The sequence below is a fragment of the Corythoichthys intestinalis genome, chromosome 1, assembly GCF_030265065.1.
Source record: "Corythoichthys intestinalis isolate RoL2023-P3 chromosome 1, ASM3026506v1, whole genome shotgun sequence".
Taxonomy (NCBI): Eukaryota; Metazoa; Chordata; class Actinopteri; order Syngnathiformes; family Syngnathidae; genus Corythoichthys; species Corythoichthys intestinalis.
Window position 1 is genome coordinate 31,706,905 of NC_080395.1, and position 27,856 is coordinate 31,734,760.

Consider the following 27,856-nt stretch of genomic DNA (forward strand, 5'->3'; position numbering starts at 1 on the left):
TAATTCAGAGGTTCTACTGTAACTAGATTATCCAGCATGAATCATGACAGTTTTATATTGACTACATTTGGGCTGCTCTTTCCAGTTTGATCTTTTGGTGGAGCTATTCCTTGATGAAGGAAAAGCTACAAGTCCCACCGGTCAGCCGGCTGGGTCGGGAGGCAGGACCCGTCTCAGCCTCAAACCTGAAAAAAGCCGCGACAACAGCAGCAAGGAGCACAAGAAGACTGTCGGCTGCCAGGTTTTATACTCAAAGTGATTTATTATGTGCACACTCCAGACTCGTTTGACAAAATAATTTTTCTTTCATATAGTTCCGTAACTCTCTTCAAATGCTCATGGAGACATTGAACGCCACCACTCCACATTACGTCCGCTGTATTAAACCCAATGATTTCAAGCAGGCCTTCTCGTGAGTCCCTGAGAACACTTACAAACTAAACTTTTTTATTCCTCCCATTTTTTAAAAACTAATATTTCAACTGTGATGTTTGACAGGTTTGACCCGAAACGTGCGGTGCAGCAGCTAAGAGCCTGTGGGGTCCTAGAGACAATCCGAATCTCTGCGGCAGGTTTCCCATCCAGGTACTCTCTTGCTGGGACTCCCAGTGAAAATGGGTGGGACATCTACTGCCGTCAATGGCAGCCAAAGAGTTAAAATATGGCACTCAGCCTGCTCTGACATACCTTTGTCTTTCCTGTCCTCCTTCTTGGATGTATATCGCCATTTATGGCACTGATCGAATTAAGTTCTTTAAAGTGCCTGTAACACGATAAAAAAAATTAAATAGCATTATTATGTCAATTAAAATTCGACTATATACAGCAATTTGGCAAAGCGCAGATGACGAGAAATGAGTCTTTTAATCTACCGTTTACCCCCGCCTGTCATCATAGCGCTCTAGCGCCTCCATCCGTTGGCAGGGTAACGATTTCAGCTGATTTAGAATTCAGCCCAATAGGGAAGATTCAGAATGAGGAAAATGCGACAGAGAGCAGCAAAATGTCATCAGTTTTTATCTCTCTACTCCAATATTTTTACAGGGTAGTCTTTTTATCTGAGTATTTCCCCCAATTGCTAAATAAATTGTATGGTCATGACAAATAACAGTCTTGTGCTAAATGGAATATGAAATATTAAAAATGCAAAAAATACGGGGCTAAATTACTGCATAATGGTCAAAACTGCCGACTTCTCAAACCTCCCTAATGGTATTTTATGCCATTGGTGTTAGTCCGGCTTTTGTCATTTCCCTGCCGGAGACTGAGGAAAGAGCGTGAGAGCTAGGTGGCACGCTAACCCGAACCGAGCGCCTCTTCCAAGTCTTTTCCTCGCCTTTCGAAAACGAAAAATCACACAAAACTACCCCAACTCATGTCACACACGGCGGCGGGGTTGATTGTCTTCACCGATCAGTCAGCCCGTGGCGGCGAGCAAGTTTCGGCTCGTTTTGCTGCGGCCCCGGCAGGCAGGTAGTGCTCGTCACTCGACGCAGAGGGGAATGAACGCTGAAAATGGTGGTGGACAAACCGGCCGACGTCGGAGCGCGTAGCTGCCCGGGCCCAAGCCGAGTATAGCGCTCTTTAGGCGGGCTCGTGAAGAAGGCCGAGAGGGGCTGAAGTCTCGACAGAATCGAGAACTGGAGACTAGAGTTGGGGGCTCCCCGGGCCCAACCCAAGGATAGCGCTCTAAAGGCGGGCATGCCTTTATCGGCCAGCCACAATGGTGTGCGACAAGCTGCCGGTCGTCAGCCGAGTGGCCTTCTTGGTGGACGGAGAGCATTGTCACCCTCAAAATACAACCCACCTCTTTAATAAAACGTTTGCCACGATCCCGGTATTTGCCATAACGTAAAACACGTAGCTTACTCACTTTGTCATCCGTCCAATGGTCTGTTGATTGTCGGACTTGTTTTGCCCATTCTTCGCGGTGAACAGGATCTTTTGGAAATCCAAAAAGCCTCACACCACTCTCCCTGGTGTAGCTGGAGTGACGCAAAAAATAAACAAATTAATCCACAAAATCAGCTGAATCTGCAGTCCTTCTGCAATCGATAGTAATGGCTGTATTGTGAAAATGATTACTGTATTTTTCGGACTAGAAGTTGCACCTGAGTATAAATCGACCAGCCATAAAATGCTCAACGGAGAGGAAAAAAACATATATAAGTCGCAACGGAGTATAAGTCACAGTTTTGGGGGAAATTTACTTGATAAAATCCAACACATAGAACAGATACGTCATCTTGAAAGGCAATTTAAAATAAAAATACAATAAAGAACAACATGCTGAATAAATGAAAAGTATGATAATGTTACATGATGCATGTACAATGAAATGCGAACGTGGCCGGTATGTTAACGTAACATAGCCATTAAGAGTTATTCAAACAACTATAGCATAAAGAACATGCTAACAAGTTTACCAAACCATCAGTGTCACTCCAAAACACCACAATAACATGTGAAATGTTATAATAATGTGTTAATAATTTCACACATAAGTCACTCCTGAATATAAGTCAAACTATGAAAAAAAAACTGCGATTTATAGTCTGAAAAATACGGTAGTCTGCTGATGTCACATTCGCCTTCCCCAATCCAGACTATGGCTGGAAGTCACTCATATTCATGGTGCCGGAAATAAAAAAAATTGAATAAATATATCGCTCTAATTCATTCAAGAGCATAAAATACTACGTGTAATGTGAAATAAACATGCTTTTTTTGTGTCACAGGCACTTTAAAGATGATTGATTGACATGTTTATTTCAGATGGACATACCAGGAGTTCTTCAGCCGTTACAGAGTGCTGATGAAGCAGAAGGATGTTCTCTCTGACAAGAAGTTAACCTGCAGGAACGTTCTTGAAAAGCTGGTGGAGGTCCGTCCCTATTTTCGATGCATCTATCTCTTTTTGACGTCTAACCGCTCCCATCTTCACTCAGGACCAGGATAAATACCAATTTGGTAAGACCAAGATCTTCTTCAGGGCCGGTCAGGTAGCTTACCTAGAGAAGCTACGAGCCGACAAGCTACGTGCCGCCTGCATCCGCATCCAGAAAACTATTCGCTGCTGGTTGGCGCGCAAGAAGTACATGCGCATGCGTGACGCGGCCATCACCATCCAGAGGTTTACCAGAGGATACCAGGCTCGCTGGTGGGTCTCCCACAACAAATCTTACAGTGGTTTGTAAAATTGTAGTGTTTTACATGTGCATTTGGTGTTTTTTTTATTTTAAGCTTGGCGAAGTTCATGCGACGCACTCAGGCAGCCACCGTCATCCAGAAGTACCAGAAGATGTATGTAGCTAGGAAACGCTACAGGGAGAAGCAGAAGGCTGCCCTAGCCATACAGACTATCCTAAGAGCTTACATGGCCCGCCAGAAGTACAAAGCGGTAATGCAAACACACAACAACAATACATGATTAGGTCTCTACAATGGAACAAATATAACTTCCTATTCGTTATGATAATTAAAGATTTTAAGCAGACTTAACTCCAGTTGTTAAGTTCTTTGTCCTCATAGTATTCCTAACTCTTCAAGTTAATATTGTGAACCGGGTTAACTAAATTCAATGTCTGAGTAACCTGAACTTGAAATGACCTCGCAAATTTGCTCCTGATGCCTTCAAAAGAGTGCACCAGCGAGTGTTTAACTCATTTAGCTGCATGCTCCACTGCCACAATGACAGTGTGGGTTCGATACCCAATTGTAGCAAAATATTGGGTGGCATTATTACTAGCGCTGTCATTGGCACTCATGATGCATCCTTCCATCAATTAGTTTATCACTGATAGACATCCAATCCATTTGAAGTGGGAAGGTGGCAGTCAGTCCTCTAACTTCAAATGGGTTGGACATCTAGCAATGGCAGACGTTGAGTTAAAAGGGAAGTTCAGAATTTTTGACGTCAGGTTTAATCTTCGAGTTAGCAAGAATTAAATAGTTGGTAGAGTTGATTTCAACAAATTCTGTGTAGTTTGTTTGTTATGTGATAGTTTCAGGGCTCCGGAGTGGCTAATTTAGCGCTGGTCAATTGGGCCGATTTAGCATGACAATAAAAAACAACATATGCACACATTAAAACTATCAGTGACCCATTCAATCAATAGGGTTGGCTATGTTTTGAGGATAAAGTTATTAAAACTTAACATTGCATGTCAATAAATGCAGTATGAACAGCAACGTTTGTAATCCAGAAGCTCTGCAGACTGTTGCTGCATTTGTGGAAGGTGGGAAATCAGAGTTTCCAACCTCCGATCTGGAAAAATATCATAGGAACGCCTCCTTTATTTGATCGCTTACGAGATGGCAGGTTTGCTGGAGGTCAAAATGTCTTTGATGGCCAAAATAAAAAACAAGTTGTAGCGATCAGCCATCTTTGCCGTTTACATTCGCTTGGAACGCTTTGAGTTCGCAACTTATACCCTCCAAGCGGGATAAGTCCGACTTCCCACTTTCCTCAAATGCGGCGTGAGCATGAGTGGCTGAAGCACTCCTCTTTATTGTGGTCGTATTACGCAGCTAAAAAAATAGTCTTGTTGAATTAACTGAATAATAGTTTTTTTGTGACGTTGTTTTGGCCGCATGGGTGTTTTGGAGCAATGATCTGCATTTTGAAATTATTTGACCATGTTGGATCTGTTTGTAGATATGTATTTTTTTTTTTTTACTGGCATGCTATGGTGGCTTTATTGACTGGTGCTAGCTTAGCCTACAACTTACAAACTGCAAGGAATTTGTTGAAATCAACTCCAACAACGAATTAAACCCCAGCTAACTCGAAGATTAAGCCTAATGTCAAAAATTCTGAACTTACGCTTTCAGGAGTTTTGGTGCAAAACTAGTCCTATTTGCTTACAATATTGCGTTAGTAGCGTTAACTTTATTTGATTGTTTTATAAACGCCAATGAAATTAGCCAACTTGAAATTTCAAGTTCAACCGATTTTTAGAGTGTACATATAGTGAAAAAGTATTTTGCGTCTTCTCTTCCTTCTCCTGTAGCTTCTCCGCGAGCACATGGTGGTGATCATCCAGAAGCATGCCCGCGGCTGGCTAGCTAGACGCTGGTACAAGCGTTGTCTGAGCTCCATCGTCTACCTGCAGTGCTGCCTCCGCAGGATGAGAGCTAGACGCGAGCTGAAGAAGCTGAAGATAGAGGCCCGCTCGGTGGAGCACTTCAAGAAACTCAACAAGGGCATGGAGAACAAGATCATGCAGCTCCAGAGGAAGATCGACGAGCAGGTCAGCGCCATTGTGCAATCTGATCATGGATTTAATTTTGTGTGTTTTGGGGAAGACTGAATTTTTATCTGCACCACCAGACCAAAGAGAACAAGTCAGTAAACGAGAGACTAACAGGCTTGGAGAACACCTACACGACGGAGAGCGAGCGGCTACGTGGAGAGTTGGGTCGCCTTCGTGGTGTGGAAGAGGAGGCCAGGAGCAAAGGCAACCAGGTCAACTGTCTCCTGGAGGAGCTGGAGAAGCTGAGGAAGGAGCTTTGCACTACGCAGCAGGAGAAGAAGACCATCGAGGACTGGGCGCAAACATACAAGGGAGAAATGGAGAAAGTACGTGAGACTTTAACTACATTGTGTTGTTTTTTTTACACCAGCGAGTATGAATGGAATGAAACAAAAAAAGAAATACAGTACCATCTTTCGCCTGTTTCTAAAATGAACATTCTACCATTTTGCTCAACAATCAATATTCTTAACAAAAGGACCAGCTGTCACTGCTAGTGTGTTAAAGCAGCACTTCTAATCATCTGTTATTTCAGGATATTAATCTTCCTCTGAATTTTTTTGTCAATAGAAAGTGCTACTTAGAAACCTGTAATTGTTACATGGCAAAACACTAATTATAATCAGCATGCAAAGCCAACATGTTTTCCTTCAATTTAGATGGTTCAGAAAAGAAGGCATTGGGCACGCAGTTGCCCTCATTCAGGTGAGCACACATTGTTGAGTTCATGTTTTAGTATCCCAACTACAGTATCCTGTTTTGCATGTTTTAGTCAGCAATCAATGATAGAGTTGTAGCTGTAACGAAATCAAGTAGGATACAAAAGTAGAAATAATTATTTGTAGCTGACAGAAACTCTTAATGGCCCCAAGGCTGAAAATGAGCTGAAGTGTACTGCGCTCTCAATGTGTTGTGCTTCCATGTGTTAAAGTGTTTCTAAAGTGTCTTTTTTACAACCTTGGATGTCATTTTACCAAGTTTGCATAACACTTTGTGTTTGAAAGTGCCCAGAATGTCATTTAAAAAATATTTTAGTTGGTCCTTTTTGTTCTGTTGTGCGTAAGTGTAATATGTGAACTAGTAATATGCGGCTGACTGGATCCAATTTGAAAATTCACTATTCAAATTTCAATTCTCTGCTTGAACTGGCCATCGTTGGAGTGGAGTATCCTTGGGAAGGTTTAAGGTTGGCGCTAAGTGGGGTGGCTTTGACATATCGCTGAGACGTGGGGCAACAATCGTTCTTTAATGACACCAAGCGTCGCTATTTCACAATTCAAAAATATAGTAGGTCTGCAAGCAGGACTGAATGGGCCCTCGCAGTTTGGCGCAACTCGGACGGCATGCAGGGACGCACACCTAGGAGAAAAATAAAACCCTACTTGAAGAGGGTGCTACGACTACTGAGCTGTGCAGCCACGCTCTTAAGCTGCCTAAGTCCCCAAAGAAATCGACTTCCTTTTAATGGCAAACAGAAGGTCGTCAGATATGGGCCTTGAAATGTAATATTACAAACGGTATTGTAACTACAATGACCAACCTGAATTGAACTGGACATGTATAAGTAAAATGAGTGATTTTCTGTTGCTACTAGTTGATGCAACTGAGCCGTACAGGATCTTTCAGGGTACGACTCTTACAAAGCACGGGAAGTTTGGTGCAGATATGTTATATGTCTGTCAAGTTATGAATGTTCAAAATTTGTGGCGAGACAAAATGGCGACGGTCATTTTCACTTTCCTGTTTGGACCCCTCTGCTTCAACGAAACATCAATATTTTTCCTCAGGCACCTCAAAGGTGGAAAAAAGCGCTATATAAGTATAACACCATAACACCATAACACATATTTTAAGACTGAACTTTGTATCAGGGAGTTATTAGTCCTTTACTGAATTTGGCGTTTTGTCCAAAAAATGGCGGACTTTGCCACCCTGCCCAGGCCAGGCCCGTGAATGAAAACTCACCATTTTGATAACTTAAGATCTCTTGTGTCTCATGAACAGTCTCACCAATTTTGAGAAGGATCCAACTAACTCACTACGCACCAAGGTCTGAAACGTGCCCCCTTTATATCGACTAAAATTGCATATTTTTTCACATACAATCCAAAATACCCGATTTCATGTTGGGTTTGGAATATGGGTGCAAGAGACTTTTTGGAACAGTTTTGCACAAGGTACTTACTCCACAAATGTCATCGCTCTACATTGAAAAAACTTAATAGGAGAGGCCTTTTTTGAAAATTTTAAGGGGGTGCCACTGATTCATTTTGTTTTTTGGCCAGGTTTCAGACTTCTCAAAGTTCCAAAATGCTTAGATATTCCTTATTTCTACTTAAATAAAGGTTTCACTTAATTGACACCAACAAACTCACACAATGAGTCAAGGCTAGAAGTCATTGTCATCTTGCAGACGTGTAAAGATGGCACACAGGGAGTAGAAACAAAAAGTCAATCCAGATCCTGGGGAGGAGGTTAGCGCCTTTTTATTAGCCAAAAAGAATTAATGTTATGGTATCTTACTGTTATTTATGACAGATGGACGCCAATTTTTTACGATAGTGCTTTCACATAAAAGATAACTAATGTCGCTTCTGGATGTTGTTTTTTAGATGGTATCGGAACTGAAAGATCAGAATGGCTTGCTGAAGAAAGAGAAAGACGACTTGAACAGGTTGATTCAGGAACAGAGTCAGCAGATGACAGGTGAGTACTAGTTTAGGTACAATCGACAGCCTGTGGACCACAAGATTATTTAATTCAACCTACCTTGAAAAATCTGAGAAATATTTACCCCATAAATGCTTATGATTTCTAATAATCAGCAAGACTTACAAAGCGTGGAGAAGAACGTAGAGTTTATTATAGACTACTTTTTACATTCTTGCCACACGGGAAGATATTTTACTATGTTAAATCACATGAATGCTGTTGCGTGTTTGTGTTCTTGCAGAGAAAATGGCACGTACGATTGCAGCGGAGACTCAGCAATTGGAGACGGATCTGAACGAGGAGCGCTCTCGCTACCAGAATCTCCTGACAGAACACCTTCGCCTAGAGGAGAAATACGACGACCTCAAAGAGGTGCATGACCAACATTTTTTTTAATGTCAATATATTTTTTCTTGACTGACTTTGATTTGTTTTTTAAAGCATATTTCCAAGCCTGGCCACAGGAGAACGGATTCCACCCACAGCAGCAACGAATCCGAGTACACGTACAACTCCGAGTTCGCCGAATCGGAAGAAGGTTCCCGTGCCGCAGAAGTATGTAACTTGCCTTTAAAACAAGTCTAGCTGATTAGCTTGCTACATTTTTGGACTCTTAACATAACGCGTGACATCAAATGGCTTGTCATGCAGGATTTGACGCGAGGAATGGATACCTCACTCACGCTCAAGCTCCAGAAGCGACTCACAGAGCTGGAGCAAGAAAAGCAGTCGCTGCGCAATGAGCTAGAAAACAAGGAGGAGCAGTTTCAGAGGACTCGAGCCAGGGTAATAAGAATGAATCACATGATTAGATGAGAGTGTATATTTTGGTACCTAGTTGAGGAAATACCTCATATAATGCCTTAAAGCAGAGGTTCTCAGTATGGTACGAGTTCCTCAAATGGTACACGGGCTCCCTCTAGTGGTGTACAAAATACTGACTGAATTAAATGTTCAAACAAAGGCATTACTCAAGTACAATTCAGTCATATTCATCTTAAAACAAAACCAAATAAATCTTTAATATTAAATATGATTTGCTCTTTAATAGGATCCACGGATAGAAAGACTTGTAGTTCTTAAAAGATAAACGTTATTATGAGTTCAAATAATTTGATAATAAAACCCCTCTTGATGTTTTCCTTTTTCATACAATTTGTAAAATTAATTTAACTATTAGATCATCATTGTAGTTGACGTCACATGGTTACGCTGCCGGGCTTCCAGAGTATGACTCTAGCGACATAAACATGTCATCTGTTCAACCCTTTCAGTTTTCAGAGGAACATTAATGAGCATGACAGCACTGTTAATATTTCACAAAACGAGCAGCAAAAGCAAAATGTACTGGAAAGAGAGGATGAGACGAGAGTAGGGCGAAACCGGTGTTCTGCCAAAATGTGCTCCACCGGCGAAACGTCATACAAGAGGCGAATTTGACACCCAAAGTACGACCGTGCGCTCTCAGCTTATTTTGTTTAGATGCAATAAGACAGAACATACTAAAGATGCCTTAAGAAAATACTTAAACGTAGTAATATCAAATAAAGGTGGTGTCAATATGCTACGTGACTAATGTGGTCAACAGATCAACAATCTGCCTTAAAGCTACCACAAGAAAACACAATGCTTAAAAGTATGAGAGGGAAACGCATGCAAAAAGTATTTTGAAGCAATGAAAAGGTAACAAAAGACTCAATAAAAACAAAACATGTACAAAATATTATGGATTTTTAAGTCAATGGCAATATTTTACGTATTTCTAATATATCTTAGTAAAAGAGAACATTTGTGGCTAATTAGAGCCTACAAGTATTTAAGTCTGAGGTTCCCTTTACTAATTTTTACAATAATAACTTATAATTATGACCAGTTTAGGCTGTAGTACGCTGTTCGACCAAGGGTCAGATGGGATCGGCTCGAACACCCGTGACCCTGACAAGGATTAGGTTTTGAAAAGGGATTGATAATTTAGAATTATTTTGTTAAGATATTTTATTTTTGGATGACTTTTTATTGTTTTATATTTTTATGAATAAATACATTTATAAAGTACAGTTACTAAAAATAATTTGGAAAAAAATAATAATAAAATTAAAGCAATCAACAAAACCTAGTATAAATGACCACATGAAAGACTTGCCCAAACTATTTAAGTATGGAAATCATGCAATTCTCAAACCTCTGCTAATGTTTAAATGTAAAATTCAAACACAAAAAAAGGACGTCACTTACGAGCATTGCCATTGTCTGATGAACGAGACGTCAGAACGTCGGATGTCAGTACCAATAGCACATAAACGCTGATACACTTGAAGCAGGAAAAAGTAGCTAAGAAAATAAGCACGCAAGATTTCTGTATCTGTTTAATCTGTCGCAGTCTTTCTCCCGTCTAAGACTCAGACCAAGACTGCTTGAACAACTAGCGCCATCAGTGGCAGCCAATGAGTTAATATTGGTCCAAAAGGCAAAACTTGCCAAGTATTATTTGCGTTGGTACTTGCGGTTTCAGAACCACTGTTTTAAAGGTTATATTTTGCGACTTGTTTCAGGATGAATCAGAGTTCAAAAAGGCACGTGGGGCAGAGTTGGAGTACGAGTCCCTCAAGGTAAGTTTTTCAAACGCTCACTTCTACTCATGTGCTCCTCACCTATAATCACAACACTGTTCACTTACAGCGTCAAGAACTGGAGTCTGAGAACAAGAAGCTGAAACACGACCTGGCCGAGATGAGGAAAAGCCTTTTGGGTGGCGCAGCTGCGAGTTCAGGTGCACCCGGCTCTCCAGCCTACAAGGTGCTCTTGGATCAGCTCAACTCCTCCTGCGAGGAGCTGGAGGTGCGCAAGGAGGAGGTGCTTATCCTGCGCTCACAGCTGGTCAGCCAGAAGGAAGCCATGCAGCACAAGGTAGACGGGATATTAGGTCCCATATGTGTTGATGTGTACCTTAAATTTGTCTACTGTCTGACCATTCCCTGGGCCACTTCATTAGGTATACCTGTACAAGACTTATCTTATGTGTGTTTATACATATACCTAGTACAAATCATCTTCATGTGAAAGATGGTTCCTCAAAGTATTTAGGTATGCAAATTTTAGACACCTAATAATGGAGAAAATAATGTTTATAGACAAAAAATGGCACCTCACTGGAGAGCAGCCATTTTGTAACATCAGTGATACGCACGCACATAAACACTGACACTCTAGTACAGGTGCAAGTGATAACGATTATTAATGACGGCACAGGAATCTAGGATACTCACATTTAATTGGCTGAAATAGTACCTGCACTGATAAAATGTCTGTTTCCATGCTGGGCGGTGACTTGATGGAAATACTGGCTGATATTTTCGGGGGGTTTTCACTATTACATCGTGCTGCAACGATTAATCGATTAACTCGAGTAATTAGAAAAAGATTCGGATTGAATTTTGCTGCTTCCGGTATTCATTTAATTAAAGTGGCGTTGTAATGGTTTGTTTTGAAAGTGTTTTCATTTAGTTTTATGGACATGGTTGGATACACTGCCCCCTAGTGGCAACAGTGAATATTACATAACTCATTTCACATGGCTGCATCCAACATACGCTAAGTTTTTGTTTGAGCATGTGTTTTTTTTTAAATTGTAATTTAGTTTATCCGTATATTAAGCATTTTTGTGGAAATGTGCGTTTGAATCATTTGTTAAGATAATTGTAAAAAATAAAATAAAATTTGCATTTTATAGCATTTAAGCTAGCTGACTTTTGCTACGTAAATTAGCCAATTGTTGTTTTGTTGTACTTAGATCCTCATTTATTTATGTTTTATACCGTTAGAGGCTCAGCTCAGGTATTTTAATTTATTATGTTCCGTATCCGATTACTCGATTATTCGAACTTCATCTATTAATCGACTTCTAAAATAATCGATAGCTGCAGCCCTAATTACACATCAGAAAAATGAAAAGGAGGAAGAAAGGTTTAAACCACAAAAAAAAAAAAAAGACAGTTAATGATGCAGCCATTTTTTGATGTCAGTTTTACTCACACACATGCATTACTCTAATAGACTCGAGAACAGGTGCATGTGATATGTATTAATTCATTGCCTGCCATTGACAACAAAAGACTGACTGAAAACAAGCTCATGTTTTGGTCATTCGCCCCTCCCAGACTAAATGGATTGGGCGTCTAGCCCCGGCAATGGCAACAAATGAGTTATTGGCATAACAAGGAAGGGCGGGTACTCAGATTTGATTGGCTAAACCAATATCCATATTGATGCCATGTCCATGTCGAGCAGCCACTATCTGCTCTTACACAATAACGTCATAAAATTTTGTTTTTTTCAAATGTATTCAGTAAGACTTTCCGCTGATAAGAGTTGGCTGTCACTTTAACTGTTACAATTGTGGGTGCAGTTCAAAGTGATGTAGAAATGGTCTTATTTTGGATTTGACTGGATTGTAGAAGTGTACCTAATGTATTGTGGCCTGAAATAACCTGTGTCGCTGACATAATTTTTTATGTAATTTTGAAACCAATATTATATTCCATACATTCCTCATGTCGTCTGTTGACTTCCTCATGAGCTGTCATTTGTTTTAACTAGTTTTGGTTGCATCCTCAGTGTCTAACGCTCCTGTCTCTACCTTCTCTCCTTCCATCCATGCTTTCCCACAGGATGAGAAGGTATTGTTTAACCACCTGCATGAATGTTGCGTTTACTTTATTTGTTGTAAAATCCTCCTTCGTAAACAATAGTCATTCATGTTATGCGCGCATTATAGGAGACCATGACAGAAGTTGCCGTCCACGTGGAGGATATTTCCAAATTGAAGGATGCCGATGAACTCAAACAAGCCTACATCGGTCTCAAAGACACCAACAGGTACCCTGTTTGTCCCCCTACCCCCTTTTTATTCTCGCAGCGTTGGAAACTTCCAACTCCAGAACAATTCGGTTCACCGACTTGTCCTGTGCAGATCTTCAAGGTTCGCATTTAAGCGGCTAGAAGTCAGACATCTGTTGAGTAGGCTCAGGTAACAGATGAGGTGTAGTAGATGCATGGCTTAAGGAAGAGTGACTCATGCTGATTCCACGCCATGAAGACTTTTATGCTGGGTGGCCATTGTTAACAGCATGATGTAGAACAGTTGACTGCGGTAGTTGTTTTCTGGCTTCCAGACAGCCTAATTGAGCAGTTCATGAAGGAAGTAACACATCTGAGCATTGATGTGACTTTGCAGCAGGTTGGACACTTTCGGAGCTCTAAGCCTCATTGTCATGAACACGTTTTGCATGAAAGTGTACTTCTTTTTTATGCAAAGGTGGACAGCTCCAATTTGACATGGTTCTAATGCACTCACTTGCCATAATATTAATTTTACCTGCATAATTTAAGATGATCCAATTTCTTGCAAAAGCAAATGCAGTCAAACACAGCAGTGTGATGTTTGTATATGCGTACGGACTGTTCCGGATGTCATTAAATTCTGCAGGTGTACCATGTACCTAATGTTGTGTCTGTTGAGTGTTTTGAGCCACCATCTTTCTACTCATCTTATTCACCTTGCATCAATCTGTTTGTGATTATCATATTTTCACACAGTGGCCCTGTGTTAAAATGTGCAACAGTGTGCATCTCTGCTATTCTTCCTCTCATATGGTTTTGCCCCTCACCCACCAATTGTCACTTTCTTTAATCACACTACAACTAACAATTGTCCATTACCAACAGCATAGTGTGGATAGTAATAGTAAAATCATCCTTCCTTTGTGTAAGAGTAATAGTTTTGTAAATCCTCAAATTACCAACTAAGAAAAGTGCCTCCCTTTTCCACTCAAAAAGCATTTTGAGAACTCAAAGAAAAATGCAAGCTTTATTTTTAATATTAAAAAATGCCTCGCAAAATACTGAATCATCAAAATACGCATCATAGTAACGGAGCATCATGTAATATTCTTGAGGAAGTACCGGCAGAGCTCGGTTTAACACAAAAAATATGATTTTTATATACATATTTTTTTGCATTATTTTTACATGTCTAAAAATATAGGTATTGGATCGTATCGGCCAAATATACATTGAAATAAATCGGGTTGGAAGTTTAAAAAAAAAAAAAAAAAAAAACTCAGCATCGGGACATTCCGTAAGATAAATCAATAAAAACCTGATTAAAATAAGACAAATACTTCAGAAAGCTTACATCCTAGTAACAAGAAAGGCTTCGTGGAAAATGTTATTCACTTATTGGTTTACTTTTACATCCAATGTCATTTAAAGCATGCTTAAAATATTTAGATCTAAAAGAATTCATTATTGCCAATTTGGCAAATTCTTGTTTTTTCAGGTATTGGTATTTTCTCACAATCTGCCGGTATACGGCAAATTATATTATGATAGTTAAGAAATGTATATAAAGTCATGGAGAATAAAAAAAGTTGAATCATATTTAAAAATTGATTGTTTTCAGTACTACTAAGTTGTCACAATACTAAGTTGTCATTCTAAGGCTAAGCGAGTTAACTCACAAATTAAAACAATTATTTTAGCCAAGCATTAACTTATTGACTTAAGTTCATAGAAATGAATATTTTTTTAATATGTCAGTAAAATTAAAATGTGCTAAATACTGCGTTTGAATACAATGATCGGATTGTGCGTATGACAATCTATTTAGTTAATCTTACGCGATTAATCACAATCATAATATGTAATCAATTGCACAATTCTACAATTTATATTGGTCTTGGCTTTTATGATAAAATTGTGCCAATTACTGCTTTCGACGTCATTATCGGGTTGTGTGTATGACTAACCGCAGTTAATCTCCCGCGATTAATCACCATTATAGTGTATAATGCCTGGTGTTTGTATTCTCATCATTTTCACTCCAGATACATTTCTGATACTCTGCATTTCAGTAAGATTAATTTATCTAATCATGCAACAGAGACTTTGTCAGTAGCATAAATTGTACTTCATTTTTTGCCAATAAAATGAAGTCAACGTAATTTGTGACACTACTAAATCATTAACACCGCCTCTGCCCCTGCATGTTTTCATTTGTTGTTGTGCTTTTCATGTTCCCTTTTTGTTCCTTTGGTGTTGTGTCGGTCAGATCGGCGGCTCCAGACTTCCAAAAACTGAATGAGGACGGAGAGCTGTGGCTGGTTAATCAGGGCTTAAAGGAGACTATCAGGTGTAACTGTATGATCTTCTCTGAATTGTACTTTACGTTCAGGGATAGCATAGTGCGCTATCACTCTGCATCAGTTTTCCCATATAAAACAATTTTAGTATTTTACAGTGTCATCATCACTGCTGTGATGTTCAGTGAGTTTTTGCGAGGGGATGATTATGTTTCAGTGGTAGTGCCAGTGATAGACGTTCAATCCATTTGAACTGGGAGGGGCTGTCATCATAAACTGGTTATATTTGTCTTCTCACACTTGGAGGCTAATTGATTGTCTACTATCTTCACCACCAACCTGCACGCCAGGCTGCTGGAGCACCAGCTGCAGACTCAGCGGAGGAGTTACGACAGCGAGGTGGAGTCGCTGCGTGGCGAACTACAGAACGTCAAGGAGGAAAACAACCGGCAGCAACAGCTCCTGGCACAGAACCTCCAACTTCCCCCGGAAGCCCGCATCGAAGCCAGTCTGCAGCATGAAATCACCCGACTCACCAACGAGAACCTGGTATGCTGTCCTGTTGTGTCACTTTTGCTTGCTTAGAACAATTCAAAGGTTTGCTGACTGCATCTCCGAAAGAAAGGAGCACCTTACCACAGAAGGAGAAATAGAGGACACATAAATTACAAAGAAGCGTATTGCCTCCGCTATTATTTAGTATAAGTGACCTACACGTGAAAGACAGTTGCTACAAGTATTGAAGTAAGCAAATCGCGCATTAGACCTCTGATAATGGAGAAAATAAGGTTCAAAATTTACACGGCTTACGAGAGCAGTCACTGCTGTGATGAATGTTACGTCACTTACACCTAGATGCGTACAGCACATAAACAGTGATACACTCATAACTTGTATAAAGCAGCGGGGGAAAGAATAGGCACACACTCATTATATGTAGTGTAGCTGTGTAATCTGTCACCGCCTTTCTCTGAGACACAAAAGAAGCCCGTTTAACCTCTTGCATCAATTTAAGTGTAAAGTGGTACAGTGGATAGCCAATGCATGAGGAGGCGGGACATTCAAAGATACTCTCATTTGATTGGCAACAGTAGTACTGGCATTTAAAAATGTTATGTAATGTTAAAATCTTACAAGCTATTTCGTCTAATTCTGAGAAATATTGGCTTTTATTTACAGTTTCCTCCACTATCAGATATCATAATAATGAGATTTTTTTCCCTTCGCATTATTAAATAATTTGTTTCCCCGCTGGGATGCACGTTAAAGGTGTTGTCTTTCCCTTTAATATGCAGTGGGTGTCCAAACTATTCAACATAGGGCCGCAGTGGGTGCAGGTTTTTGTTCAAACACATCATGAGGACAACCTTTCAACAATCTGGTGTCTCACCAGTGTAATCAGTTGATTGCAGTCAGGTGTTGCTTGTTTTAGCACAAACTTCATTGGTTAAACTGTCTGTGCTCGATTGGTAGGAACAAAAACCAGGACCCACAATGGCCCTGGAGGACAGGTTTGGACGCCCATGCTTAATGACTCACAAATATCCATAACTATTAAGTAGTACTGCATCAATTAATCGATTAACTCGAGTGATTCGATTAGAAAACATATTCGAATTAAATTTTGCTGCTTCGAGTATTCTTTTAATTAAAGTGGCATTGTAATCGTTTGTTTTAAAAGTGTTTGCATGTAGTTTTATTGATTTTGGGTGGATATACTGCCCTCTAGTGGCGACAGTGAAAATGGCATAACTCATTTCACATGGCTGAATCCAGCTGCTCCCTGTTAAGAACAACATAAGCTAAGTTTTTGTATGAGCTTGTTTTTTTAATGCATTCGTAATTTAGTTCATTGGTGTTTAGCTATTTTTGTGGGAATGTGTGTTTGAACCATTTGTTAAAAGCATTGTAAAAAAAGAAGAAAGTTAGCATTTTATAGCATTTAAGCTAGCGGACTTTTGCTATATAAGTTAGCCAACTGTTCTTTTGTTGTCGTTTTGTTGTCCTCTTTTTTTTTTATTTATTTATTTTTTTTTTTATACCGTTTGAGGCTGAGCTCAGGTATTTTAATTTTCTATGGTAGCTGCATCCCTACTATTAAGATTGTGTATTTAAATATTTTTTAGGTTATGTTTTGACATGCTAAAATATATAGTAATTGGCAAACATTGCGTATTTGGTTGCATATTACAGTCAGGACTCTGTTTATTTTATTGTGCAATGAATCGAAATACGAAGTTGAAAAAGTCCCAAGGAGGTTTTCAGTGTAATTGTACCAAATGGGGAAGGTAAAAATGAAAGTAAAGCATTATCAAACATTAGCTATCACTTAGTGTTAACGGAGCTACGGTGATGACACAACACAGAATGGTAAATATTGAAATTAAATACAGCAGATTTATCTACTTTGCGTTATTTTATGATCTATCCAAAAAAGTAACCACGGACATGACAGTTGTGGGACTTTTACCTGTTAAATTCCCCAAAAACTAAGATTTTGAAAATGTGTTATTTTGTGATGGAGCATATACACAATTAAATCTTTTATTATATATATGTATATGTGTATATATACTGTATATACTGGTGTTGAACTCTATTGCACTCAATGTATAAATGTACACGCAAAAATAGGCTTGCTAAAGAGAACATCTATGGCAATACTGTACACGCACACATGTGACATATGGATGCTGTTACCTGACAGGAGCTGGTAGCCAACGACCCCACAGCGTCCCGAGAGGCTCGAGTCATCATTTTACGGCGGATGGTTGTATGTACAGACTGTTTGTATGTTCTGCACGAAGGTTCAAACTAACAGCAGTGCGCTTTCAAAAGCTGAGTGCATCTAACTCATCTTTTTTCAGCAGTACCTAACAGTGAAGCAGCTCTGCTCGTTTTTTTCCCCTTCTCTTTTAACTGACAATATGTCCTGCTTAACTGTTTTTCCCTCCAAATTAGCTCAGCAGGTCTCCTGCTGACTGGAGAGCAAATCACTTTTTGCTTTGTGTTTGCTTGTTTATGAATAGATCTATGGTTGAACACAATTTATCATTCAAACCAATGTGATAAACTAATGCTCAGGCATGATTGTAACATTTAAATACATCTTACTTCCTTGTATCAATAGTATTTTTTTTTTTTCCATACGAAAGAGTATGTTGTTACAGGAATGCCCAAGGGTGTAGGTTTGGTCTCAATATTGGAAGGGACAATAAAACAGCATAACCTGCATGTACACTTTTTGCTGGGGACGGGACATTAATAAGACCAAACAGATTGGGTGAACGGCGGTCAGGGCTACATTTCTCACCAATAAGAACCGAATTAATTGATAGGCTAAATGATTAATTCAAAATAAATCTGTATTGACTTATACTAACTTTCACAATGCAAATTTACAGTATAACTTCTTAATCGGATAATTTTTGTTTAATCTTTTCGAATAATTTTCTTCATCTTGTTTGGAAGGTTTAGGGCTAGATAACAGATTAAGGCTTCAGATTCTTCCACTTGCTTTTAGTAAATATTACTATTTGTTCTTATTAAACCCATACGCTGATTGGTCCGTCATTTTTCACCTAAATCGAGAGAAAAATGCTTTCAAATAGTGTTTTGAACAAATATCTATTTTTTTCGACAAGTTTTTTTAGATTAAAAATAAAAATACAAACATTTTGCTTAAAATAAGTCTGTTAAGCTTATTTTGAGCTAGTATTTTTCTTATTTCAAGCACTGGCAGATAATTTCACTTATTCCTAGTAGATTTATCTACTATTTTACTGAAAACAAGTGAATTTTAGTCCCCCCCGCCCCCCACACACACTAAAAAAAAATGTTTTTGAAAACCTCCAGAATAAATGTCTGGATTTAATTAGCATATTTAAATTGCATCATTTGAACACAAATTACATTAACATACACAAGAAATACAAACTTGTTAATCATTTCTTAAGTATCCAGGAATGCAAAAAAAAAAAAAAAAATTATATATACAGGGGTCGCGTTAACTGAATATTTTCCGTCGTTGACCGGGTTTTTAAAACGGTGACGGAAAAAACTGAAGTCCATCCGTAATTTTGACAGGTTGCAATTCACACCCCAGACCACAGGGTGGCGAGTGAGCATATTAATTAGCTATTGTCTCTCTTGATGCATGATGTCATTGGCCTTACTCGGAAAAATGTCAAGGCAACTGAGTGTTTGCCTGGCACGGCCAGACTGTTCTCCCTGTATTTTTCAAACACTGAGAGAAAAGTCTGGGACACAGCCTCTCGAGTAGGTACAAAATCAATCGACAAATCAGATTCGTTTATTTGCGTGACGTGTTCTTCACGAGCAACGTCACTCTTGCGCGCCGAAAGTCGTCTCTACAACAACACGGATGGCTAATGGGAGAGCCGAGAATATGCTCCAATCCGCGGTAAATTCAGTTTTAAATGAGCTAAAACACATCGACACGAGACATTGACAACAGTCTGTCTCGCGCTAGCCATGTTGAATATACTCCGTTCTCCTCGTATGTTTACTTCCGCGCGCAAGTCCCTCATCCTGCCCTTGTCGCTTTGCTAACGGCACGTCTGCCTGTCGCTGATTGGTGCACTCCGCTGTCTGTTTGCCTCTTGTTAAGCTTGTTCGGACAGAATATTAATTCAAAATGAATGAAAATTAAATACTATTGAATATGTCATTATTATCATTTTAAAAATGTAAGTGACGGGTAAAAATACATTATGACCGGATTATTATGGCAGTGTCAGTCAAAATGACAGACAACGAAAAAATCTAGCGCAACCTCTGTGTATATGTATGTATATATATATATATATATATATATATATATACACACATGTCTTAATACCACTAACAATTGTCTAAATACATCTTAAATATAACAAAAAAAAATCTTAGAGAATAACAAAAATAAATAAAAATGGAGTCTTCCTTCAGGTAAAACACTACTGCTTTTGTCCACAAGCACAGCCAAACTCAACAAAAAAACAAAAGCTCCTTTGGGCTGCTTTAAGACCACATAAATAAAATGAAATTAATTTATAACATTTCTTCCAGTTTAATTAACATTAACAGTAGAAAACATTTCTCTCAAAGCAGGTTCCTCCTCGAGTTCAAGAAATTCGCACAGATTGATGTTATGCTAACTTTGATGCAGGACGGACTTTCATTAGCAAAATTAGCGGTGTGTTCCCCACCTACACAACATTTACTTTTTTTACATTACTTACAGTGTCTGCCGCTAGCGGGAAAAACTTATAATATCCCTCGTCTTTGACGGAGGTGGAGGAGGCACCATGTTGTATTTCTGTCTTGGGGGGGCCAAGTCATCAGCCAATCAAACGTGCGTTTGGGGGGGAGATGGGCTGGCACATTCAGCAAGTGAAAAGGGGTAATTGTAAGTCTGAAAATTCACTTAATAATGGTAGGGTGAATTCTATCCTTACAACATATGGGAAGAAAATCTAAATTACCTATATAACTGAAGTCATAATGCAAATAAGGTTGCTTAAAAGTTGGTAGGGATAATTTGAGCATCCTGAAAAGTTGGTACTGTTATGTCCCTACAATCCCTATGCAAACCTACGCCGTTGGGAATGCCTATAAATTCTGAACAAGAACTGTATTGTTGAAATCTGTTTTTTTTTTTTCACTCATTCAGCTATTTTTATCTTTAGAACTTTTCCTAAACTATGAATTTATTCAAACTAGATTTTTTAAAATAACATCGAAAGTACACATGGTCGCCATGGAAGTAAATCAGATGCAGTGACATTTTTCTCACAAAACAAAAAAAATCTGTAGATCTTAATGAAAGTGTTTTTCCTTTAGTGCTGCAGTTAGCCAATAGAGCGTGACCCCTGAAAAGATTTTACAGGATGAAGACCTTTCAAGTTTGTCCTCACGAGTCTTCTTTATCTGTCCCTTCCGTCACCACTTCAGGATCTCATGGAGCAGCTGGAGAAGCAGGACCGAACAATCCGCAAGCTCAAGAAGCAGCTTAAGGTTTACTCCAAGAGGATCGGAGAGATGGGAGGTAAGAAATATCACTACTGGTATTTTTGTACCTAGTATCAGAGCTGATTGCGCATTTCAGCTGGTCAAGCAGAAGGACAGACATCACCGGGGCAGATGGTGGATGAGCCAGTCCATCCGGTCAACATTCCTCGCAGGGAGAAGGACTTCCAGGGAATGCTGGAGTACAAGAAGGAGGACGAACTGAAACTGGTCAAGAACTTGATCCTGGGTAAGATTGACACTTTTGAAGACAGGACAAATACGTAACTACCGCAAAAGTCTTGAATTGGGCATTTGTTTTTATATGTGCAGAGCTCAAGCCTCGCGGCGTTGCCGTCAACCTGATCCCGGGTCTGCCCGCTTACATCCTCTTCATGTGTCTGAGGCATGCAGACTACGTCAATGACGAAAAGAAGGTCCGCACGCTGCTCACGTCCACCATCAACAGCATCAAGAAGATCTTGAAGGTTTGTTGCACACACATTCATGTTGATTTACGCATTCTCATTAATAGTCCTTTCATGTAGGAATTCTGATTTTGTTTTTTGATTATTTTTTTAACACTTGTTTAGAGCTGAAACGAATCCTCGAGCAACTTGAGTTTAAAAACTGATCCGAGTAATTTTATTCACCTCAAGGAATTGTTTAATATTGCCAGCTCTAAGCAACACGTTTTGCCCGGACTACTTTTAACGCGGGACAACGCACTGACGTCACATGCGTAGAGAAGAAGCAATAAAAAAAAAAAAAACTTAAAACTTACTGCAGCCAGCAGCTGCTACAAACTACGCCAACGTTGCTAAAAACTACGCCGGCATGATGCTAGTGTGGTAGCAGGTAGTGTCCGATGCGTCTAATAGATATCGCATGCATTTAGGACTAGATGCGAAATGACAGACTCGGCCGCATCTGGACAGCGTTAGTAAACAGCCGCCATCATTAAGCAGTAGACTTCTCATCGCTAATAAATATAACGTTACTGTCACTCGCTCACGTAACGTTAGCCTTTCGGAGGGATAGGTTTGTATTGATTATGACCACTGTCGATGCGTGGCTAACGTGTCTTACATACAGGCTTTATTTAATCTGTAAAAACAGAGCGCTGTAGAGTGATGAGGGTGTAAAATTAAAACATAATAAATAGAGCTGGGAATCTTTGGGCACCTAACGATTCGATTACGATTACGATTCAGAGGCTCCGATTCGATTATAAAACGATTATTGATGCACCCCCCCTCCTTTTTTTTTTTTTTTTTTTTTTTTTTTTTTTTATGTTTTGTACATTAGTTCCAAAATAGTTCAAAAATCCTCTCAGGCTAAACCAAACTACTATTTTAGTATCAAGTTAACATATAGCAGTAAACAAATATACAAAAATAACAGTAAATAAAAAACTCCAGTCCCCATTCTGTATCCGCAGCTTTAAACTACATTCAATTAATTTAATGTTGTCAATCAACCGTTAAAGTTGTTAAAATTGCTCCTGTTATTCCATAATTTCCCTTTTGTCTACTTTCGGCATGTGAAACTTTTCAAACTATTTTAAAGATAGATTCAAGTCAATATTTTACCGATTTAGGAGTATTTTAGATAAAAAGGTAATTAGGTTTGCTTGGAAGGTTCACTACAACAGCCTTGCAGGGAAGTGTACTGCTTTAAGATGGCGGCCGTTTACTAACGGCCGCATCTAGCTTTTTGTAGATGTGCTGCAACGCTACCGAATCTATATTGCATCTAGTCCTATATAAATGATATCTATTATCCATTATGTGGATGTACTTGTAGCAGCTTTTCAGCAGCAGTCAGGTATGTTGTTGTGTTTTTTTATCTCGTGGCATGAGTTGAGCTAGAGCCGTGAGTTGAGCATTGGCATTACCCGAGGGGCCGGATAATGAGAAGCATGATGTTTAGCTACTCTCGCTCCGTTCTTCCTCATTGCGTACCGAAGAGCGCGCGGCGCGCTGAGTGTGTTGTACTTCCTCTTTACTTGGCATATTTCAATAATCGGAATTTGGATGTTTGTGAATCGTTCTCGAATCTTCCACGGCCAAATCGCGAATAATCTAAGAATCGGAAATTTTGCACACCTCTAATAATAAAGCTAACTGTCAGTTTTAGCTCAGTAGTCATTGCTTAAAAAAAAACACCAAGTAGCACTGGTCCCCAATGTGCTCCAATACAGCAGGAATCATACATTTATTTTGAACACTGCAAAAACTCAAAATCCTATCAGTACTTACAGTTTAGACCAGGGTTCACTAAATCCGGACCTCAGTGCCACTTTTCCTGTCGTGTTTTCCATGTCTCTCTCCCCTAACACACCTGAATCAAGTGATTATGTCATCAGCAACCTCTCCAGAAGCCTGATAATGATCCTGATTATTTTTATATTCAGGTGTGTTGGAGGAGGGAAAAATGGAAAACACGACAGGAAAAGTGGCATCAAGGTCCGGATTTAGTGAACCCTGGTTTAGACTAACTTAAAACTTAACTAGAACTTAAAAATAGCTTGACACAAATGGAAATTAATTTGAAACACCTCGGAGAAAACACGTAGCTTTCAAGTGATGTGTGTTATCAAGCGTAATTACATTTTTAGGTAAGAAATGGGTTTTGTAAGAAATGGGTTTTTTTATAAGAAGTTTTTTGAGTGAAAGCAGTGAATTTTTTTTCTAATCACATCTTAGATGCAATTGTTGGCTGTTTTCAACAATGTACATCGAAAATAAAGACATTGATTGACTGAAAATGGTTCAATATTGGATTAAATATCTTTTTTTCTCATGTATATTTATAATTGCTCTTTACCTAAAAAAAAATTTTTTTTTATCCGATTACTCGATTAATCGATAGAATTTTCAGTCAATTACTTGATTACTAAAATATTCGATAGCTGCAGCCCTACACTTGTTAGAGGGCACTCATTGAACTCATTGGCTGCCATTGACGCCACTAGATAGGGATGCCTGATCTGATCACGGCAACGGAAATCCGGCTGATCACCCCATTTTTCAGAGGATCGGAATCGGGTGAAAAGGATTGGATTTTTTTTTTTAATTGCTGATATAGCCTCTCACCCAACCTTAATTTTTTAAAAAATTGCTCATACAGCCTCTCACCCACCCTTCTTCTAAGCAGTGCAGCGTGCGTTTGGTACTTTACATTAATGATGATTGACAGGTTTGTAGCTTTGATCTCGCCAGCGAATCTTCAGTAGCTCTATGATCAAAGGCACAAATGTGTTAATCATAGTTTACCTTGGTACACGAGCGGTAGCCCAGTCCGTGGCAACTCATTGTGTAAATGAGAGGCTGTTCTCGCAGTATGAGCACCACAGCATGAGTGAATTTGAGTGGACTCACTCATATGTATGTTATAAAGAATGATTAAAACTATGGCGTTAAAGGTGATGCAATGGAAAATGTAAATGCACCTTAAGAAAAAGTTAGGCGCACCAGTACAACCAATGCAAAAAATAAGTGCGGCGCCTTGGCAATGTATATCGCAATGTTCATTTTTTCCAATATAGTTCAGGCCTATCCCCCAAACAGAGCTATTCAAGTAATCTGTTGAAAATTCTTCTAGTTTTAATATCTCAATGGTAATGGTAATGATAAATGTATCGCAACCCCCCCCCAAAATCGCAATGATAGTTTTTCCCAATATCGTTAGGCCTTATATGGGACTCTGTATCAGCAGACTCTCAAAATCAGGTGACTCGGACTCTGACTCGGGTGCAAAAACATGCGCTCGGGACATCCCTAGCACTACACGTGTTATCCATTTTGGCTGGGAGGAGCGGATGAATAACACTGAAACATGAGCCAGTTTAAATTAATTAAAATGAATTGTCTATTGCAATCAATGCCATGCAATGAGATAAATACTATGAAAAAATAACAACTTTATTCGGGGCTGTAACCAGTGTAAATAATATTAAATATAAATAATGTTTTTTTTTGTTTTTGTTTTACATAATTGCTAATATTTATTTTTTTAAATGACCAAAAATAGTCACTTGCTCTAGAGTAGCCAAAAAATTTACTCAAGTAAGAGTAGCGTTACTTCAAAATAATATTAAGTAAGAGTAAAAGTAGTCATCCAAAAAATGTACTGAAGTACAAGTAAAAAAAGAATCCAGTGAAAAGAATACTCAAGTAATGAGTAACATTTTGAGTAACTGCTTATTTTTGTTGGTTTTTTTTTTTTTAAACAATGGTATTTTTTTCTCTCAGCACAAACTTATCTATATGAACTGTTGTTATAATGATACTGTACAACAACCCATTACATAACCACACTAAGCCAAATAATACAAAAAAAAAAAATCACTAAAGAGAGGATAAAAACCGTAACGAAGCATTATTCGTCCAAAGAGAATGGGTGCCTTGCCCTCTAGTGGAGAAAATAGTTCCTAGTTTGAGTAGTGAATACTGTAGTTCCTTCATAGTTACTATTATGAAATTAAAAGGATCATAGCTCTGGATTGAACAGGCGTGCATGATCACGGCATGCTTGCGTCTGATTGGTGTAATGGAGTCATGTGATTATTGTTGCGACGTCTCATTGGTGTAATTAGTAGCACTACTCTTGGCAATGGCATCGCTAGCAAAAAAATTAATATGTAGAATCAAGAGGAAAAATTTAACGACTCTTGTGTAGCCCAAAGTAGCGGAGTAAAAGTAGCGTTTTTTTCTTCACAAATCTACTCAAGTAAAGTAAAAAGTATGGCTTAGTAAAACTACTCTTAGAAGTACATTTTTCTCAAAATTTTACTCAAGTAAATGTAACGGAGTAAATGTAGCACGTTACTACTACCCACCTTTGATTAAAGGCAGGGGTGAAAGTGGTTAGAATTTCTTGCCGGAACTCCCTGTCAAGAAGGTCGCCACGGAGCCAGAATTTTTTTTTTTGGGGGGGGGGTTTAAACGTCCTCAAACCACTGAAATGCAGATAAAACTGCTTTTGGCACAGTTATTCCTATACCACATACAAACAAAAAATCATTTTCATTCAAAATACCGTAAAATTTTTTCAATGATTTGCAAAATAAGTCAACAAAAACAAGTAACCACAACCTCTGTCTAATTTCCCCCCCACATTTCCGAAATGCAAATCCTCAATTTTAACTAGTAAAGAACACTGAATGCGTTTTTTTTTTGTTTTGTTTTGTTTTTGGTTTTGTTTTGTTTTTTACATAGTGTTCTGTCCTCACTAAACGTGAATTTGTTTAGGTTGACAGACAGCAAAACGAGGCAATAGTGTATTTTTTAATTTGAAGCTTTTACTTCTTCACTTTTGACGAATCATAAAGTTGCAACACATACATGCACTCATGTTCAAAAGGACACACATATTAACAATAAACATTTTACACAAAGCAACTGGTGATCATACGTTCCTCCAGTACGATCAATACGTAAATTTAGTAAATGAATTCAGCCCAGTCTGCATAATAAAGTCCGCTAGCTTAGATGCTACGAATGCTAATGTATTCACACTTCTCTCATAGCAAATCGCTAAACATAACCAAGCAAACAGTATCTCCAAACTTACCTACAAATGCCAACACCAACATACATCAACTGAAACAACTTACAGCTTCAAGTGGGCCGAACCAGAGTAAGTAGCTGTCCCTTAGCCATGTCAGAAACATCTGCTTCTCAGTCATAAAAGCCAAGAGTTCAGACACACCCAACTCCGCCACCAGAGGGCATCATTTGACAAAATATAATACTTTAAACAAACCATCACACATAGGATTTTGACAGTTGCCGTCATATTTTCGGGATCAAAGTACCGTCGGAACGGCGTTCCGGGTCGAAAACTCATGCCGGTACGGCAATCCGGCTCGTTCCGGTCCACTTTCACCCCTGGTTAAAGGTCTTTAAGTGGCAACTTTTGAATTGATGTCCACTCTAGTGACCACTGTCCTTGAAAGGGTAAAAAGGAAAAACACACATTTTCATGAATATTGTTGGTTTTTTTTTTTGGTGTGCTGGAAAGGATATGGCCATTTTATTCATATCATTTGTAAAGGTTGATTTGACATAAGAGTGCTTTTATTTTTCTTTTATCAGAAAAGAGGAGATGACTTTGAGACCATCTCCTTCTGGTTGGCCAACACCTGCCGCTTCCTGCACTGTCTGAAGCAGTACAGCGGGGATGAGGTAAATAGTCTCCTTCAACGCAAACAGTATACATCTCACCCAAATAAAATACCTTACGACTCAAGTGATATTCTGTCAATTTGTCCTTAAGCCAACAAGGCTATTGCTGGTTTAGAGACAAGCATTCACACAAACAACCGTTGTAGGTTCACGATCCTCTTCCCCTCACTATCCACTCGCTCTCGCTATATAAGCTATATAATTGGCCGAGGAAATGCTGTCCCATGAAATGCCTGTTTAAAAATGTTCCCGTTGTTACTTCTTGCGTTCGCTTAAAAGTGCCCATTTAAAAAGGAAAAGCGATGGATGATACTCCACGCAGAGCGTATTATTAACAAATGTTAAAGTTGTATAAACATATAGCGAGAATAAGGAACGTCACTGACAAGCGCAGGCCCCCGCGAGTGGATAGTGAGGGGAATAGGATAGTGCACCTACACCGTAATGCCCCCCCAAAAAATCAAGGACAACAACTGTTGTATGACTTTACGTTTTATTGTTAGGCCTCCATCTGTATTTTATTTTATGCTTTGTAATATTGATACTTTAA

General features: G+C 39.0%; 1 protein-coding gene across 3 annotated transcripts in view; it reads left to right on the forward strand.

The window, feature by feature from the left end:
• Positions 1-27,856, forward strand: part of myo5aa (myosin VAa) — a 119,753-nt gene that overhangs the window by 78,789 nt on the left and 13,108 nt on the right. Inside the window, exons 15-37 of one of the 3 annotated variants that reach the window (XM_057837957.1) lie at positions 86-241; positions 315-412; positions 499-585; positions 2,776-2,884; positions 2,949-3,160; positions 3,244-3,400; positions 5,013-5,252; positions 5,333-5,581; positions 7,868-7,961; positions 8,209-8,339; positions 8,409-8,522; positions 8,619-8,753; positions 10,520-10,576; positions 10,647-10,874; positions 12,635-12,643; positions 12,742-12,842; positions 15,076-15,156; positions 15,457-15,655; positions 17,814-17,879; positions 21,062-21,155; positions 21,216-21,365; positions 21,449-21,603; positions 27,217-27,306. In XM_057837957.1, the coding sequence (XP_057693940.1) occupies positions 86-241; positions 315-412; positions 499-585; positions 2,776-2,884; positions 2,949-3,160; positions 3,244-3,400; positions 5,013-5,252; positions 5,333-5,581; positions 7,868-7,961; positions 8,209-8,339; positions 8,409-8,522; positions 8,619-8,753; positions 10,520-10,576; positions 10,647-10,874; positions 12,635-12,643; positions 12,742-12,842; positions 15,076-15,156; positions 15,457-15,655; positions 17,814-17,879; positions 21,062-21,155; positions 21,216-21,365; positions 21,449-21,603; positions 27,217-27,306 (3,012 nt within the window). The remainder of the gene's footprint in view (positions 1-85; positions 242-314; positions 413-498; positions 586-2,775; positions 2,885-2,948; positions 3,161-3,243; positions 3,401-5,012; positions 5,253-5,332; positions 5,582-7,867; positions 7,962-8,208; positions 8,340-8,408; positions 8,523-8,618; positions 8,754-10,519; positions 10,577-10,646; positions 10,875-12,634; positions 12,644-12,741; positions 12,843-15,075; positions 15,157-15,456; positions 15,656-17,813; positions 17,880-21,061; positions 21,156-21,215; positions 21,366-21,448; positions 21,604-27,216; positions 27,307-27,856) is intronic. The other 2 variants (XM_057837955.1, XM_057837956.1) reach the window with 2 other exon arrangements.